This window comes from Tachysurus vachellii, chromosome 8, assembly GCF_030014155.1.
Source record: "Tachysurus vachellii isolate PV-2020 chromosome 8, HZAU_Pvac_v1, whole genome shotgun sequence".
NCBI lineage: Eukaryota > Metazoa > Chordata > Actinopteri > Siluriformes > Bagridae > Tachysurus > Tachysurus vachellii.
In genome coordinates this window covers 21,709,002-21,727,940 of record NC_083467.1, presented here as the reverse complement: position 1 = coordinate 21,727,940, position 18,939 = coordinate 21,709,002, and the positions used below count along the sequence as shown (strand labels likewise).

The 18,939-nt window shown below is 37.2% G+C and overlaps 1 protein-coding gene across 6 annotated transcripts in view; it reads left to right on the top strand.

The window, feature by feature from the left end:
- spegb (striated muscle enriched protein kinase b) overlaps positions 1 to 18,939 on the top strand; it is a 91,653-nt gene that overhangs the window by 17,353 nt on the left and 55,361 nt on the right. For 5 of the 6 annotated variants that reach the window (XM_060876911.1, XM_060876909.1, XM_060876908.1 and 2 more), the window contains exon 1: positions 12,259 to 13,010. The exons of the other annotated variant lie outside the window; for it this stretch is intronic. Coding sequence is in view for 2 of the 5 variants with exons in the window: in XM_060876909.1 (XP_060732892.1) it covers positions 12,978 to 13,010 (33 nt within the window). In the remaining 3 variants the exon portion in view is untranslated. Of the gene's footprint in view, positions 1 to 12,258; positions 13,011 to 18,939 lie in introns of those variants that run through there. 6 annotated transcript variants of the gene reach the window in all.

Sequence of the window (18,939 nt, the reverse complement as noted above, 5' to 3'; positions counted from 1 at the left end):
AAAAGCTCACTTTCACTGCATTAAGGCATCACAGAGTCCCAGCCAAGCCCATGTAGTTCTCAGTCATCATATTACACATCAAGGCTGCTGAAAAAGTCATGGAAATGCAAGCGCATGCCAACTGACAAGAACAGAAGCACACTTTTGTCAACAGATCTTCCGTTGATAACATCGGAACTAGACTGAGGGAAAATTGCGTGTGAAACGTGTGTATTAGCAATATAGTAGTCAAATAATAACACGATTACAAAATATGATATTTCTGTTTTTCCTAGGCATCTAACTAATAAAGTATATATGAGTGTATTGACCTCACCTTATTCTAGTGTTCAGGTTCAGGAGACCTTCACTGCATTTCTTTGATTGTCATGGGTTAACACTGTAATACCCTAAAAGTTCAACTGTGTTAGTTTCCTGGTGCTAAAAGTGTTAGGACTTTGTTTTTCTATCTAGATAGTGGTATCTATCTAGTGGTAGATAATGTCCTTCAAAAGCAGTATCTGTGACTCTTGGCACAGCTTTAAACAAAACTGTCCACTCTATGATAATAGTATTCAGACAGCATGGCTATGTGTGTGTCTTTGTGATAGAACAAAGGAGATTAAAGGAGAAGATGACTTTTAAGCAGCTGAGAAATGGAGAAAAGTGCTGTATAGATGATGAAAGATGTATGCGAGAGAGCAGTTGATTGTGCATCAAGAGAAAAAAGAAAGGAAAGTACATGACAGAAAATGGAGTATGAAGCTCAGGGGTGTGACAAGTGGAGGGAAAAAGGACATCTGAATGTTAAAAAAAGTGCTAAGAGATGGCTTGATTCTTAACACCCACAGAAATAGTTTTATGTTGAATTAAGTAGGTAGAGGTGCTACGCCCTGTAGTTTAGACCTTCTGACAGAGTGTAGATACATGTAGATACTATAGAAGTCGGAAAATTACACGGTTCTGCAGGAAGAGTTGGGGGAGTTTTGGCTAAAGCAATAGACAGAGTAAATGTGAACAAAGTTCACCCAGTGGAAAGGCTAGACTCTATAACTTGATTGACATGTAGTAGTTTAGTGGTCCAACTGGGAGGAGGCCCCGGGGAAGACCTAGGACATGCTGGAGGGACTATGTCTCTCGGCTGGCCTGGGAATGCCTCGGTATTCCCCTGGAAGAGCTGAAGGAAGTGTCTGGGGAGAGAGAAGTCTGGGCGTCCCTGCTTAGACTGCTGCCCCCGCGACCCGGCCCCAGATAAGCGGTAGAATATGGATGGATGGATGGATGGATGGATGGATGGATGGATAGTTTAGTGGTTAAGGTGATGGACTAATTATTGGAAGGTTGTGAGTTTGAATCTCAGGTCCACCAAGCTCCCACAGCTGAAGCCCTGAGCAAGGCCAATAACTCAACATAAGATGAGGGTTACATTTACAGCATTTAGCAGACACCCTTATCCAGAGTAACTTTTATCTCATTTTATACAACTGAGCAATTTTAGGGTTAAGGGCCTTGCACAGGGGCCCAGCAGTGGCAGCCTGGTGGATGTGGGAATCAACTCACAACCTAAGGATTGGTAGTCCAGCACCTTAACCACTAGGATACCACATCCCTAGATATATATGTGTGTTGCTCTGTATAAGGGCATCTTTCAAATGCCATAAATGTAAAAATGTATATAATAGATTGTGGGACATCAAATACATGCAATTTATACTGGGAGTCAATATGTACCAAGAATGTGGGGACTGTTGTGTTAATTTTTTTGTTTGTTTAAAAAAAAAAAAATAGAAGACCTGTTATTTATTTTTAGTTTTCTTACTTTTGTTGGATTTTCTTGTTGCTGATGTTACAGTTCCTGTGAATAAATTACTGCTTGTTTGTGAAAGACACAAAAAAGAATTAAGATATATATATTTTTTTCATTTGTGGTATGTGTGTGTAAGAAAATTTTGTTTTGATTTTGAGTGTGCTAAATATTAATTAGGACCTGCTCTGAAAAAAGGTTTTCCTTTTCGTTTTTTATTTTTGCTGAATAGTTTGTACTAAGCATGCTCCTATCAGCAGGGTATAATGGAGTCAAGAGGATATTCATTTCCAATTCAGCTCAATATACAAGATATTATATATAAAAAATACTATATCGCAGAGATATCCTGTTCCTTTCTGAACATTATGTTCACTAAAGTGCACACTGTAAGAGGTCCATTTGGTCTGTTGGTACAGCATTAAACCACAAAAAAAAACATCAACTACAATCAGAAAAGGTTAAATGTTTAACCTTACCAGGTTTTACACTGTGAAAACCCATTTAACCAGCAGTCACACTGGATTCTTCCTGTTTTATGAGAGAAATTGAAGTGCTAAGAACAATTCAATCATGAGATATAATGTTGATTGAGGAACAGTAATCTAGATGTACTTATGGGATATAAAATAGGACGAGCTCTATGTGAAAATAAGGCAAGACTCTAGAGGTTAAATTCAGCTAATAAAAAATAAAGAAAATTTAATCCAGACCACCCACAATCATGTTTTTGGACAGCAGAAACACCACCCCTATACACTGTTTTAAAAATAATGCAGACTGTAAGGATGAACATGTAGATATATTTATGAAGGTATATTTTGTAAAAGATAAATACAAAATTAAATATATGTAGTTTTACTCTGATTGGTTACTGACTCTTCAGAAACCCTGTACATAACAATTTAATCAAAATCACTGATGTGACCACTGTCATTGTAGCATCATCTGTAGTGTCTTTATCTTATCTTTATCTTAACCACTAACAGAAGTTAGAACCACTAACTGAACTTTCTTTTATTCAAGTGAACAGGCTTTTTTAACCAAACAAATTCATCTCATAAGCTCAGACAAATATTCCTAATGATTACAGCCGTTATTGTGAACGAAGAACCAAAAATAATCTAATTGTTAACCATGGTTGTGTTTATCAGAATGAAGCTTTCCTTGCGTACACACACACACACCCACACACACACACACACACACACACACACACACACACACACACACAGACAGATCTCGGTTCTATTGAGGATAGCTTTTCTTGCTGGTCACTTCAACGCTGCCTGTGCTCTTAAACCATTAGCTCCCCAGCCTCTCTTACTGTAAGGAATGATTAAGGAGCACTCGTTTTTCATTTTTGTCAGAGTATATCTAGAGCTAAAGAGATTAGTGTGGGGTGTATTGCTGAAAGGGAGTGTGTGCTAACGGGAGTGCAGGATTGAGGCGTAAGGTTTTCCTTAAGTGTGCTCTCCCCATCAGTATCCGTATCTTCTGACACACCCGGACTTCCCTCATTTCTTTCTTTCTTTCTTTCTTTCTTTCTTTCTTTCTTTCTTTCTTTCTTTCTTTCTTTCATCAGACTACTCTTAAAATTGTTAACCGGGGATTCTCAAGTAGCGCTTTGCTTGAAAATTGCTAATTTGTATCTTGAATTTTCATATTTTTGTAAATCTTCTTTGTGACAATGTCCATTGTTAAATGCTCTATACAAATAAAATCAATCTGAAATGAGTTACATTTGATCATCTCACATTGTACACGGTCATTTTCCTGTTTCCTGTTCCTGCTGAAAAAGAACATCCAGCTACCTTCTGCCAAAACACAGGCCAAGCTGGACAAGCTGGTAGACCGTCTTTGCCAGCTGGATATCATCCATCTCCTTAATTGCTGGTCTAAATTGATCTTCTTCTTCCTTTTTTTCTTCTTAGTTTTCGTTCATTCCTGTCTTTAAAAAAAAAAACCTTGTCCATGATGTTGCATTAGTAGCAGAAATGAATTCCCTCCACCACTTGCCCAGCTGAGTCTGTGTTTTGGGGCTGGATGCTGGTGGAATAACTTTCAATCACAATCAATTTAGTGTCTCTGTATCAGCTCAAAAACCTTTATTGCTCTCCTCTGTCCTTTTCTTCATTAAGGGAAATGTATTTTAAATTAAAATTTTATTTGTCACATACACAGACACGCAGTGAAATGCTTTAAATTTTCATATATCCCAGGTTATTATGAGCCTGGGGTCGGAGTGCAGGGTCAGCCATAGCACTGCTCCCCTGGAGCAGGTCAGGATATGGGCCTTGCTCAAGGACCCAACATGGATGTCTCAGCAGCTTGTGGGCTTGAACCCCGACCTTCTGCTCAGTAACACGAAGCCTTAAACATCGTACAATCACATCCTCACGTTTTAATGAGCAACATAAAACGACATCACGTTTTAATGAGTAACATAAAACGGTAATTTTATTGTTTGTAGCATATTAGTTAGATTATAAAGCTAGTCAGTTTTACTTGAATGTGGTTCGCAACCCAACAAATATGGCTTACCATCATGATATCCTATATTCCCAGGGCTTTCCTATCCTTATGGGTTCCAGGTAGAATCAAAGAGGCCTTGATTATCCAAAAACCCTCAATAAAATCTTTTTTCCTAAAAGGAAAACTTGAAAACTTACAAAAATATCATTAATACAGCCTTTTGTTTCTAGTATCGCCTAGATTACAATAAACCACGATTACAAAATAAACCATATTTAATATTATTAAACCTATGAGTCATTTTAAATATTTTAAGCTTTCCGTTCTTTACATACTTATAGTATTGCCACATAATTTTACTTCTTTGTACAAATAAACGAACAAGACTGTTTCAAGCTTGAAATGATTATTAAACAAAATCGCAAGCCAATATGTGGTTTATGTTGAACTTATTATAGGAAATATTCAATAGACATTGTCACAAAGCAGCTTTACAGAACATTAGAAATATAGTACAAAAAGTTTAATATTATACAAAAGTTCAATAGTAATATTAGACATATTTAAATACTAGATACATCTGACTATATTCAAGATATTTTATCTTGTTAGAAGTTAAATTCCTCTGTTGAAGAAGAAATGGGGCTTCAAAACTAGCCATTTAGTTAGAGAGTGACTGACGGTCTGTTCGTTTGTGTTGTAGAGATAAAAAACAGTATGTGTTGTCCAAAGTCAGTTGTGTTGTTTCAATATTGACCCACTAGCCTCTCACACCAAATTAGACACCCTGAGACATCCACAGAGCCTTGTTATTTCTATGCTAATGTAATACGTATACAGTAAAGAATAAAAAATAAAAAATGTGCCATTGCTTATTACACATAAACACAGGAATACACTACATGAAAAACAGATAGGCAACACAACTAATGATTATTCATTTCATTAACAGTTTGAAGTCTGCGATCCTTCAATTAGTCTCTTTCATGTATAAAAAGCATGTTAAAAAGGGGGGAAAAACTAATCGTCCATTAGGTTTTGAAACCATGCCAAATGTACACTTTGTCTTCCTTTTGTGTAATTAGTATTGATTGGACAATGTCCACTGAGTTGATTTACTTAGTATAATTTACTTACTATTTACTTAGTTTCTCATCCAAAGACATTTTATTAGACCTTGCTGGTGTTTATTGCACTTTCTAACACTCTGATGATGTTTTACAGATGTGTCAGTGAAGCAGGAGTTATCTACCTTAGTGCAAACAGTATCTCCAGAGTATAATCACTTGATATGGCTGTCAGTGATCAGCTACATGAATCTACCGTCTGGGCTAGAAACAATCAGCCCCAGCCTCACTTTTTTCCACACATATCTGCGCATTTTTCTTTATGTACGTACGTCGGTGGTGTTTGATCCACAAAAGTAAAAAATAATCCACTTTGTCATTTTAAGTCAATGTGAAAGCCTAAAAAAAAAAACCACCTGTATTTTTCCTTTGAAAGAAAGAGAGGGATTAGTACTGCTATCCCATTAGCACATACACCACAACACTGAGTCATAATGTATAGTCTCTCACACACATATACACACACATACACACACAGTAGCTTTCTCATACAAATCATGCAGTTGCACTCAGCACTATAGTGACAGAAGCATAATTTTCTATGTTTTTGTTCTTGTTAAATGGAGCTCTTTTGGTGATTAGACTATGCTTTTAGCACCACAGGTATTTCACTGGAGGACTCCCTGAGGTGAGTCTATGTGAAACCATTGAGTCTGAGAGCACCAGTGTGTGTCAGATTGGGGGCACCACTTCCTCACCACTTGACTAGAAGGCATGACTCTGAAACAAAAACTTCCAACAATTATTCATACCGTCTTACCGTCATTGATCCCAGCCTGCCAGTGAAGGGTTTATTTGGTTGGTTTACTCAGCAGATGCATCCATGATTTGAGTAATGAGTCAGTCTCCAAACAGTCTGATCTCAGAGGCATCTCTTTCCCTCTTTCTGTCTCTCATTCTCTCTCTAATTTTTTCAGTGTTCTCATAAAGCTAGAGGTAGTTAGCTCTTTGAATTTTTTTTTAATTTTCTCATTTGCCATGGCCAATTTCCCCAGCACTTTGTTTCTTCACATTTGTACCACAGCACCACCATGCTAATAAGGTGAAGCCTGCAGTGTATTTTAGTTTTTTTGTTATGCTCTGTACTTATGTGGGTGTCTTTTTATTTCTTTAACTTAAATCCGAAGCTATTTTGACTATTCTGGATTCATACAGCATACAGTTATGTAAAAAGTACAAACGTAGATGCATCAACTTATCAGCACTTCGACTCACAATGACAGCGATTGTTAATCTTCTCCCACGCCGTAGAACAAAAGCAATAGGCTTGGTTGGAGTGACCCAGATCAAGAGATTTAGCATTCTTTTTCTGTCTCCCGAGTGCAAATACTGTATGTGACAGGTGTAAGGTACATAAATGTGCCATCCCCGGCTGCATGGCACTTGTTCAGCTCAAAGCTATGATCTGAACCTGGGCTAAATAGAAATCAGTCAGGAGGAATGCTCCAAATAATTAGCAATTTCTCTTTCTTTCTCTCTTTGAGTGATAGAAAAGGTCAGGGAATAGAGGATGGAATAAAAGATAGAGGTGTTTGGGTCAGCAGGGTAGTGTTTTGGCAGTATAGTCCTGTTAGCCTCCCTGTCAGTTCACATTTTTGTTTCCTACAATGGTTTCCAATCCTCCTGAACCCAGTAATCACTGTTCCTCAGACCTGGTCTATTCAGTTCTGATGTGTTTTTAGCTCGACTGAAAAGAGCTGTGTTCAGAACTGAGGTTTTAAATCCCTGACATCCAGTGTTGCTTGGAATGTAATAAGACATCTCAGCAGTGCTCACTTTCTTTCAAGCAAGGGCAACTGGCATAAGCAAGGCTTACAACAGGAAACGTTTTTAACATCAGTACAAGATTTCACTTTTTTACTACATAATGTTACAGTCTTTGTTGCAACAAATGACTAGAGATGGATTATTCTGGACTACTAAGTGCAACAGCACCACCCATGGTCGTGGTCATAAAAAATATACAGAGGGGTATTAAGAAGCATGGCTGAGGATGATTTCTTTCTAACCAAGATTGTAGAGACATGAGGTTTATCAGTGACAGTTGTGTTGAGATTATTTCACAATGTGAACTACCTCCGTTTTCAACCCCCAAGTCTGGTCTCTAATTAGGTAGATATTTTTTAGTATGCATTGTAAAATAAAACTACAAATTATTAAAGGGCAAATGGCAGAACGATACGTTTTTTTTTGTTTTTTTTAAATGAAACTAACCAATTGAGAAACTTGAAGCACATAAATTATTTCCTAAATCACAAATCCAGCTGCACATCTGCTATTAAGTGTGTTTTATGTATAAACCTGATTATTATTATGCTGTCAATGGGACCTCTTGATATAATGTATTCCTCAACCCTAATAGTTTCACTGTCAAGATATCAGATTTTCTTTGAATATATGAATATATTTTTGCAGCTTACTGTGATTACATACTACTTTTGACTCGGTGGGAAAAAAAGAGACTTTTCTGTACATGCTGCACTGCTTGTATAAGAAAAAGATTATAATTGCAGGTTTTAAAATGGTGAAAAAGATTCCAGGAAGAACAATTAATGCTATTCCATCCACTGTAAATGTACCTTGGGTTCCTGAGGAGATTTCTGAGAAGTTGATTGTACTGGCGGTAACACACTATTAAGTAAAAGGCTTTTCTGTCTTCCACTGCCACATATAAAATGTGTATCTGCTGATCCTGTAAGATCTGGGCTGTTAGCTGCTCAATGATGCGTGGATTGAGTTCTGACTATGGCATATGGAGACCTTGGGTTGTTGTGGTATCAGTGTTTTGTGATAGAAAACAAGAATCGGATTGCAGGAGGATAAAAAGGTGTTTAAAAAGATTTAAACAAACGAAAAATGGCCAGTGGCAGTCGATGACTAGATGTCCTCTTGGTCTAGATGCACTTATTGGTCTGTCTTGCTAGTTAGTCAGACAAACATACATTATACATAGGTAGGGTATATTATTTTCATGCAATATTGGTACATATTCTGAATATTGCAACTCGGTACTGTTTGTTCTGTGGAGCAGATCTTGTTCAGAAAGTCGGATCGGGGGTGTTTAAAGATTACCTACCATGGTAATCCATTTGTATTTCCTCCATGTTCTCAAAATATTTGACTCCCAGGAGAATGGAGCCGAGCCACATTTATACTGACAGATAACAAACACATAACAGATATAAAGAAGTAGCATTAAGAGATAAATACTAACTTCATTTTAAACTTTAACGTCATTCTGTTGCTGTAAAGGAGCTATGCAAATAAATTGAATTGAATTGAATTGAATTGAATTGAATTGAATGGGGCACGGTGGCTTAGTGGTTAGCACGTTCGCCTCACACCTCCAGGTTTCCTTCGATTCCCGCCTCCACCTTGTGTGTGTGGAGTTTGCATGTTCTCCCCGTGCCTCGGGGGTTTCCTCCGGGTGCTCCGGTTTCCTCCCCGGTCCAAAGACATGCATGGTAGGTTGATTGGCATCTCTGGAAAATTGTCCCTAGTGTGTGATTGCGTGAGTGAATGAGTGTGCGTGTGTGCCCTGCGATGGGTTGGCACTCCGTCCAGGGTGTATCCTGCCTTGATGCCCGATGACGCCTGAGATAGGCACAGGCTCCCCGCGACCCGAGATAGTTCGGATAAGCGGTAGAAAATGAATGAATGAATGAATTGAATGAAATAACATGTACAGAGATGTATGTTTACAGTGTCATGAAAAGTCATCAGGAAGTATTCCATATCTGAGACAGAGATGCCTTGAAATCACAATACAAAGTTTAGTGAAAAACTAAGACGTGTAAGAACAGTTTGAGTTTCTTGATGTTGTTAAGCAAAAATAAAACCATATGGTGGCACAGTGGGTATTGCTGGTGCCTCACAGCTCCAATATCTAATCCTGAGCTCCACTTACTGACTGTGTGGAGTTGTGCATGTTCACCGGGTCTTTTGTTCTTGGGTTTTGTCTTAACTCACAAAACTCTAAATTGTCTCAATTTACCCTGACTAGGAAAAAAGTGGTTTCTGACAAAGATAAAGTGAAATAAGATAAGAAATATGACCTAGAATGTAATTTTGTCCCAGCTTACTCAAGACAATACAATAAGACTGAGACCTCAGCAATAAAATGGAAAATAATATGGAAAATTTATGGATTCTACTGGACACTGTAACACGCTATCACGCAGCTCATGTTATGCTAATTTTGGATGTACTCTATATAGTACTTTAGCCTAAAGATAAAACAGATCTTTGCTGAAAAACAAAACAAGCTTTTCATGCTTTTTTGTTGCAGTCTCTTGTAGTTGGTTCAAGTTGTTCAAGATTAAGCAGGAAAAACCCAATTTTGGCCGAAAAGCTAGTATCGGATTTAAACTCAACTGGACGTTCTCATTATTCATTCCGCTCATGTGTTTACACTCTTCTCTGTTGTAATTTTCTCCTGTGGATTGTCTGTGCAGAACTTAGATGCACTCGATCAGGCAGCAGGTGTGTGCTGGAAAACCGAGCATGGTGTATATCCAGGGCATAATTAAACGCTATAGAAGCAGTGTTGCAGGAGAAGAACGCATTTTACTGGCAAAACCAATCAGTTTTCTCTGTTATACACAAACCTCATGAGCAGATCTCTGACCATGATGAAAAACATGGATATGTTTTCTTGGCTTATTCATTTAGACACATTGATTTTTTTTAATAGTGTGTGTTTTCTTTGCTCAGTACACAATATATAATAACATCAGTGATCTGTTTCACTGCTTATAGACGTGCACAATATTTGGGAAATAGGAAGTAATTCAACGTATTTAAAATATATAACATGTTGTTGCCATACACATTTCTCACACTGCAAAAACTTATATCTTAGCAAGTAAAAATATCTTAAATCTACTTGTATTTATTTAGTATTACCTATTATAAGATGAGATAAGATTTTTAAATCTGTTTTGTGTTTTTTTTATTACTCATTTTAAGCTTTTCTTTTGCAAGATTATTTAGCTTCTTTTGAGAAATCAATGCTAAATATGCCAAAAAGTCGAAACGATTTAGTATTTCTTATAAAAAGATAAAGACAAATCAAAGATTATTAAATGTTTCTTTTTCTGTTGACTGATTATTTTGCTAATTTTAAGCATTAATTTATAAAAAGAAGCAAAATAAATTGACAATAGCATAACAAAGTTTAAATTTTACAATAGTAAAATATGGCTAGAAATAGGCTTAATAATTTAATTTTTTTTAAATATATCATTGATTTGTTTTAAGATATTATAATTTATAGATTATTTTTTTTTTGTTGCAGTTTCTTTTGTAGTTTCATTTTAGTGACCTAAAAGACATTTTCATCAAAATGTAATTAAATGAACTTCAGCTGATCTGCTAGCATGAAGTAAAGTAGAGATTGTGAGCTTAGGCTGCGTGTAACACTAGTGTTGGGAAGTTTATAGAGGAAGAAGATAAAGGAAATATAGGAGTGTGAGTTGAAGTAGATGTGGGCGTAAGGAAGACTGAGCTTTAAAGGAGTGACATATTGATGTTCTTCAAATAAACCCTTCCATTTTTTTGCATCTCATTTTTAAATTTAAGTGGAACAAAACTACACTTTTTGGGAAAAGAAATCCTTTGCTCAAGGCTTCTTTGGATAGTTGCTTAGTTATTTGCTTCCTCACCTCAAGGCATTCTACTCTAAACTCTCTCCGACTGGGAAACTCTCACTGCTAAGGTTGTATATAGATTGTTTAAAAATTCTCCAGAGTGCCTTTAGATTTCTAGATTGATCTTGTTTTTTTTTTTGTTGTTGTTGTTTTTTTATTTTTTTTTAACTAAGATTAGAAATAAATGTTCCTCAAGGATTTGGATATTTAATGCTTCTTTGTATGCTGCAGATGTTCTGCTTGGAGCTATTTCTGATACAGAAAAAAACAAGCTGTAGATCTACAGTACATAAGAACCCACACATACAAGATGAAAAAAATGTTAAATTGTTTTATATATATATAATATATATATATATATATATATATATATATATATATATATATATATATATATATATTCTATATATTCAGAATTCTTCTGAATTCTTCTTCTGAAAATAATTTAAGGTAAGATTTATATAAAAAACTAAGAACCTAATGTATCTTGACAGGTTCTTGCAATAATTAGGGGTCCTTTTCTTTCTAAATGATTTTACTTTGAATCATTAGATTTCCTCTTGGATAAAAAAAAGTATCTAAAGTATCTGTCTCTAACAGGGATGCTGGTGCTTTAGGGTCGTACCCAAACACGACTCTTACTCATTTAATGCATACATCTGGTCATTAGTGACCCATGACCTCATTTCCCCTGTCACCTTGTCCATATTTTTGTTCAGATTCATCCCTTTCTCTCTAGTATTCCTGAAGTGTTTGTACATTGAACCATTTACAAAATAGCAAAAGCTTAAAACTTAAATCTCTTTTTAATAGAAACAATCAGTTGTAGTCTACACAGAACCTTTAAAGGTTCTCTTCAGTGGAACAATCAGTGCTGAATAAATCTTTTTTTCTGTGTGGGCTCATCACAGAGAAGAGAAGGAAAATATGTTAAACCTGACACGTTGGTAAAAACTGCCACTGCAGATTGCTACTTAAACAAAACATGATTATTGCCTAGAGGCTGCTGGGACATAATGGGCACTGGTCCTGAGCATATAACACAGGCTGTGGGTGCAGAGATCTCTCTCTCTCTCTCTCTCTCTCTCACACACACACACACACACACACACACATACAGCCTCGCTTGGATTCACAATTGAGGAGGATGCAGAGGAGAGACGGGAGGGGTATAAAAAAAAATAATGAAGACAGAAGAACGAAATGCTTTTCCAGTCTGCATCTCTCCATGACGCTCTCTTTAGGGCTGACTCATTCTCTCCCTCTCTCTGTTTATCTCTCTCTCTTTCTCTGTAAAGCAGGGTAGGATTGCACGGACGCTATCTATCCCTCCCCCCTCACTCTCTCTCTCTCTCTCTCTCTCTCTCTCTCTCTCTCTCTCTCTCTCTCTCTGGTGCTGCTATTGTCTGAGCAGGCTCTCCTGTGTTGATTATACATGTCGCTGTGCTCAGTGTTGATGGTTTAGTCCCAGCTTTGACGCCACTCAGCTTGAGTGGGACTCCTGAACATTACATCTCTCAGGAGCTTTAGAGGAAAGCAGGCAGTGCCGTCGGTTACAATTTTTATTATTATTATTATCATTGTTATTATTATTATTCTTTTCTTTCCGAGCAGTGATTTCTGCATCCTAAACTGGAAGATGGTCCAGTCTTTTGTGCGATCTCATGTTTTTTAGTGTTAACTAGAGAACGATGCAAGTTCTGAGAAAATAACAGAAACACTTAAAAAAATGTTTTTCTCTCAGAACCAAATTTCATTTGCTCCAGCCCACTGAGAGCAACTCGTATCTTCTCTCGAGTGACAATTCGTCTCTGATCGACACTGGATCCTGGTTATGCTTTTATTGATGTGATCGGGTCAGCACCAGGTATAACCGTGAATCCCCAGGTCTCAGAAACCCCGGACTCCCCGAAACATAACAGAAGACCAGGATTACTACAGACGATGAAGAAAATCTGGTCCAAAAAACGCTTCCAGGTCAGTCCTGCATGCTTGTTCCTTTAAACTTCCTTTCTATTACTTTAACTTATAAGTGTTTTGGTGTCACAGCTTAACCCATATGTGCCATGTTTGTCATTTGGTGTGTGTAGTCTGCCTAACCTCTGCCCTAGTTTTAATTCTTTTTATGAGGATACACCACAATAATATAGTGACTGATGAGCCCCACCCTTCATCTGTAAACAAAGTGACAGCACGTACATGATCGCACTTCACTAAAAATGCAATTTGTTATTTTTCTTCTGTATGACGGACAGTAGGATAATGAGAGCTTGTAGCTTTTTATGGGTTTGCCCTGTTCAATCGACCATAAAAGGGTTTCCTTGTTACTCAAAAACATGCGTGCCTTGGAATATGGAGGTTTCTAGCAGCAAGGAGAAAATTCATTAGGAAATCATGCTTAATTGAAGAATTTCGCTAGGATTTATACATTTTAGAATAAATTACAAATGATATTAGCACTGGGTATTTATAAGGGTTTTTCATTTTTAAGGACCATCACAGAAAGGGGGTGACATATGGCCAATCAGCATGTAGGTTATTACAGGTCAAACAGTAATAATGTAAAATTGCTTGTAAGAGCAACATGATTATTATTTTTTTTATCCAATTTTATTTTTATTTAAATCAAACAATTATAATAGACAGTGCCGTTATCTATAGGAAATAAATACTTTTACTAAGGCGGTGGTAATTTATAACCTAGTCATCTAACCTTATTTTAGTGATCTATTACTTCATTTCCCGGTTGTAACTTGTCCCTTGTGCAGCATCAATGCATTATCAGTCATTCTTTTGTTCTGTTATCAAAAGATCCATGAAGGCACTCTTCTCTTTGCTCCAGTGTTAGATCAATATTACATAGACAGGGGAAAACTCTGTCCATGCCACACTACAAGTCAGCAAACAAATACAGGAAAGGAAGAGAGCAAAACAAGACACTTTATCTTCAGTTTTATTGTTTATCTTTCAAAACATTTCTTGACAACGTTTCACCTCCACGTTTCGCAGGTGAGACGTGCGAACCTGACACGCACCCTTTTTTCCTCGGCTCTGTGGGCTAATGGAAATCAGTGGGAAAGCGGGTGTGATGGAAAGAGGAGAGCAGAGGAGGGAATAGGGGGTGGGTGAAAAGGAGAGATAATTGGATCTTTAGTCTGCAGACGGAGGCAGACAGGTGGAGAAAGGATGAGGTGAAGAGACGGGAATAGCGAAGGCACCACAGCTATTTTCCAGCTTTTGTAAAGTAGAATACAAATAGCATCTTCATTTTACATTTGCTGGTGGTAATAATGACTGGAGCTTTATTAAATCCAGTCATCCATGTTACCTACTGATGTAGCAATGTTAGTGTTTCTACTATTATAGGAACATTAATTGTACTTAAATGCCCAATATTATTACAGTCTCAGTAATCGGATATAAAATTTTTTTTTACAAGATTATTTAAATATCCTACATATGTTCAAAGCTGAATTTTAAATATCTGGCTGAACAGCATACTGGGATATTTATAAATTGGATGATCAGATCCTGATATAGCTGATTTAGACTATATATAAATAATGCTTTGTAGAGCCTTATATGAAATTTGCCAATGTAAAAAAAAAATCTTAAACACACGTTTACCGTTAATATTTAAAGAACTGTACCAGGAGAGATCAATTATAAATCTAACCATTACTTTATCACTGGGTTTTTGGTGAGTTACTGAGACTAGAGCATGCATCTGTCATTTAATTACAAAGAAATCCAATTACTGACTGGCAAATGTAGACTCATGTAGTCAGAATTCTCCTATTATCAGATTACCGCTAATGGTTACTGATAATTGCTGAGAAGTAAAGATAAACATTTTGAATTATTGCCAAAATCAGATATTCTACATGAAATCTGTAAGGATCTACAGATACAAATAGACTGAAAAATAGCTTCTTTCCCGTGGCTGTTTCTGCACTGAACAGCTGATATGGTGTTAACTATCACCACTGCACTGTCACTTTCCTTCTGTGTTTTGCACTATTTGGCACCACTTTAAAACCGTGCATCCTTGCTCCACCCAAAAACCTATCATTACACTTCTGTATGTCCATCCATATTTATTCTGTTTATTCTGTGTATACATACTGTATATAGATGTATATATTCATAATGACATTCCTTTTGTACAGCTATATCTGTCATACCACTTCATACTGTATCATACTTATATAAAAACCACACTATATATACCCTTATTCAGTTACATGTACATATTACTATACCTTCTGTATGACCTCATACCCTTATTTATTACACTGCCACTTGTAAATAAGCTATCTATGCACTTCTGGTTAGATGCTAACTGCATTTCATTGGCTCTGTACATGTACCTTGCACAATGACAATAAAGTTGAATCTAATCTAATCTAATCTAATCTAATCTAATCTAATCTAATCTAATAAACCATCTGATGACCAATAAGCTTTAGCAATTTTTAATGAAAAACAACCTGCCACCTTTGGTCCAATCGATTTAGTTCACAAATAAACGTCAATGAGCTATGAGCTAGATCCCACACCCTCCCGCTGATTTAACCAAAATGTACACATTTGGCTTTGATAAGCTGTTAATAATCCTACTGGTATAATCAAACCCAGTAAGCGCTCCATAAAGAACAACAGTGTGTGATAACTGTAGGGAGAGGGTGTGATATGAGCGAGAGTCTGGCGTCCATTGCTAACTTCAGCTGCCGAATTGAGCTCAACCACAATGAGTAAGCACCCTGGGTGACTGCGGGGGACGTGCACTCCAAAGTGTGAAGTGACTCATTTACCACACGGCAGCTGTGTGTGTGACGAAAGTTGGTTGGACAAAAACGAAATGGCTTACAGGGCTTAGGAAGCCGAATTTATACACTGAGACATCACACGCCTGAGACTTAGAGCTATTTATGCACCTGTAGTATAAATGTTCACCTGGAATGGTCATTTTTAACAACTGATCAGAGACCATAAGGATTTAGCATCATGTTCCAGCTCTGTTGTTCACTATGATTCCTGTGATGCTGGAGCTCTTGGACAAGTTGCTGGTTGATTCAGATTAAGAAAAAAGTGTCATTTATATGAAACACATCATGTTTATGAGGTTCAGATGCATTGTGGGCATGTGGTAGCCTAGTGGTTAAGGTGTTGGGCTACCAATCAGAAGGTTGTGAGTTTGATCCCAGGTCCACCAAGCTGCCACTGTTGGGCCCCTGAGCGTGGCTCTTAACCCTCAATTGCAGGCTCTTAACCCTCAGTTGTATGAAAATTAGATAATGTAAGTTGCTCTGGATAAGGGTGTCTGCCAAGTGTTTAATGATACAATCGATATCTGTTCACTCATAAGCCCCGTTCACACTGCAGGTAAAAGTGGCCCAAATCTGATTTTTTTTTTGGGGGTCAAGTGACCAGGTCAGACTTCTTCAGGAGTAGTGTGAACACTCAAATCTAGCCCAGATCTGATTTTTTCAAATCAGATTCCGACCACTTCCATATGTGGTCCTGAATCAGACCCAAATCTGATTTTTTCCAATGTGGCCGCAATGTGAACAACCAAGGTGGATTTGATGCGACTTTTACGTCAATCTACATCGTCATTCGTCACAATTATGCGCCGGCGAGACGTGACTACGCCTACAAAGTGGATCAAATAATCAAAAGTTGCCCTCGACATAAGAAAATTTCCAAAACACTGCGTCTCTGTGCTGCCATTACACAAACATTTAGAAAGAAAAGCGAAAATGCTTACTTCCTCCATAACCTCGCCAACTTTAGCGCAACGGCGTGCTGCGTGTGACGTCATTGTTATTGTTTGTTTGCGCATGCGGTTCAGTTTGAAACAGCAATCAGTTCACACTGGTATCTGATATAGGCCACATTTTAAAAGGTAATGTGAACAAACAAAAAAATTCAGATCTGAGCAAAATATCCGAATTGAGCATTAAGACTTGCAGTGTGAACGGGGATATAGTGTCATATAGTACTTAGAATTAAGGAATAAATATTTCTATTTATGGCCATGAATTCCAAATTTAGATGTGTCTATACATATTTTATACAAGGCTCATTCTTTACAACATTAGCTAGCTAATTCTGAACGAATTACACACTAGCTAGATCAAGTTGGGTTGCAGTAAAGAAGAGCTTCAGAAAAGTAAGAAAAAGTACATTTTATAATGAAAAAGATCATGTATGATCATCAAGAACATCATATTGGGCAAGGCTGTTCTTTTTACCCACCTAGCATTATCTGTAAACATTTTTCTCATCTAGTTAATATTTGCTGCAATATTTCTCTGCTGCTTTGTTTGCTATTAACAAATCCCTTACGCTGAGTTTTGCTTTAAGTTGTTTTATAAGGTTTCTTGCATAGTAAGAAGATGCTTTAGTTCCTCCTCTTGATGATTCATAGAGTAGTGTACAGTTTGCTTTGCTTTGATTGGTGTCATTAATCATGAAATACGTCCCTGTCAATTCATGCTGTCTCTAAATTAGCAGGACAAGGACAACGTACACTAGGATTGCGTCAAAGAGTTTTACATTATGACAGAGGTTCATATCAGAGCAATTATTTTAAGTATGTATGAAATAAGCACTGTACAGTAGCTGAGGGATACCGGATACCAATATCGATATACATAAAAATCCATCCCTATTGAGAAGCAGTCCAGAATCACAGCTCTGCAGAAAACCCCCTGTTTATTTATTCAAATAGATCAAATGCATTTAAAGAGAATACCGTTTAATAAAATGTAGAAAAATAAACAGAATGAAAGAAAAAAAAAACACAACAGGCAAAAATAATGCTAATAAGTCAGGTAACAAAATACTCAGCAATGAGCTAAATAATTAAATTAGTTGCATGCTATTTTATCTTGACGTTCAATATGCCCACCATCATACGGTCCACTGATTTACCAACTAAACCCCAAAGCTAATTTTCTTTTCTTTATTTATTTGGCTAAAAGCCTGTTCGACTTTTTATCCTCATCTTGTTTGCGCTATTCAGATTTTCCTCCCAATTATAGCAGCTCAATAGTTTACTGCATATTTTGGGCTGTATTTCTAAAGTACATAATTAGCCAAAATTAATTTCCCTAGTGCATTCTATTACTCAGTGACTGAATGTCAACACCATATAGTGGGCATGGCCTGTTTACTCATATCTGACCCAGAAAGGCAAGCGTGGCTGTGTTCTTCATGGCACAGATGGCAGGCTGGGGATCCTCGCTGGGCAGCCAGCTCTCAGCTAGCTGAGCATGTCTGTCTTTGGCTGTGTTCACTGTAAGGGTGTTAGCTTGGAAAATGTAACAGGAGCTAGTCGTTCTCTGATAAAAGGGGTTTTCAGAACGTCTTGGGACAAGGAGAAATTTGAGAAAAGCATGAATCAGAGATACAATGCTTATGTCATACATAATGTCAATCTCGCACATCACCACTACATTATTACACCAACCAGTATTTAACTCTCTCTCTCTCTCTCTCTCTCTCTCTCTCTCTCTCTCTCTCTCTCTCTCTCTCTCTCCTTCTCACCAGTATTTAACACTGACAAATACTAGTACTTAATCTAAAAGCATAAAAATTTCTCTTTTACTTTAACAAACTGCACAAGTCTCTTCCCCATACACATGATCTTACTGTACATACACTAGAATTCAAAATAAAAGCAATCTACAATCTGAAAATCATGCGCCTTTGTATATTCCACGTTATGATCTGACTCACCATCATTTGCCATTTGCACACTTTGTAGCATGTCATTATTTGCTCGCAGATTGGACTAATCAAGGTGCCAGAACAATGGCTCTCGTGTATTACGCATGCTACTCGCTCACTTGAGTGCTACTTGGATTTTCATCCTCATAAAGATGCTAAACATGGAAGA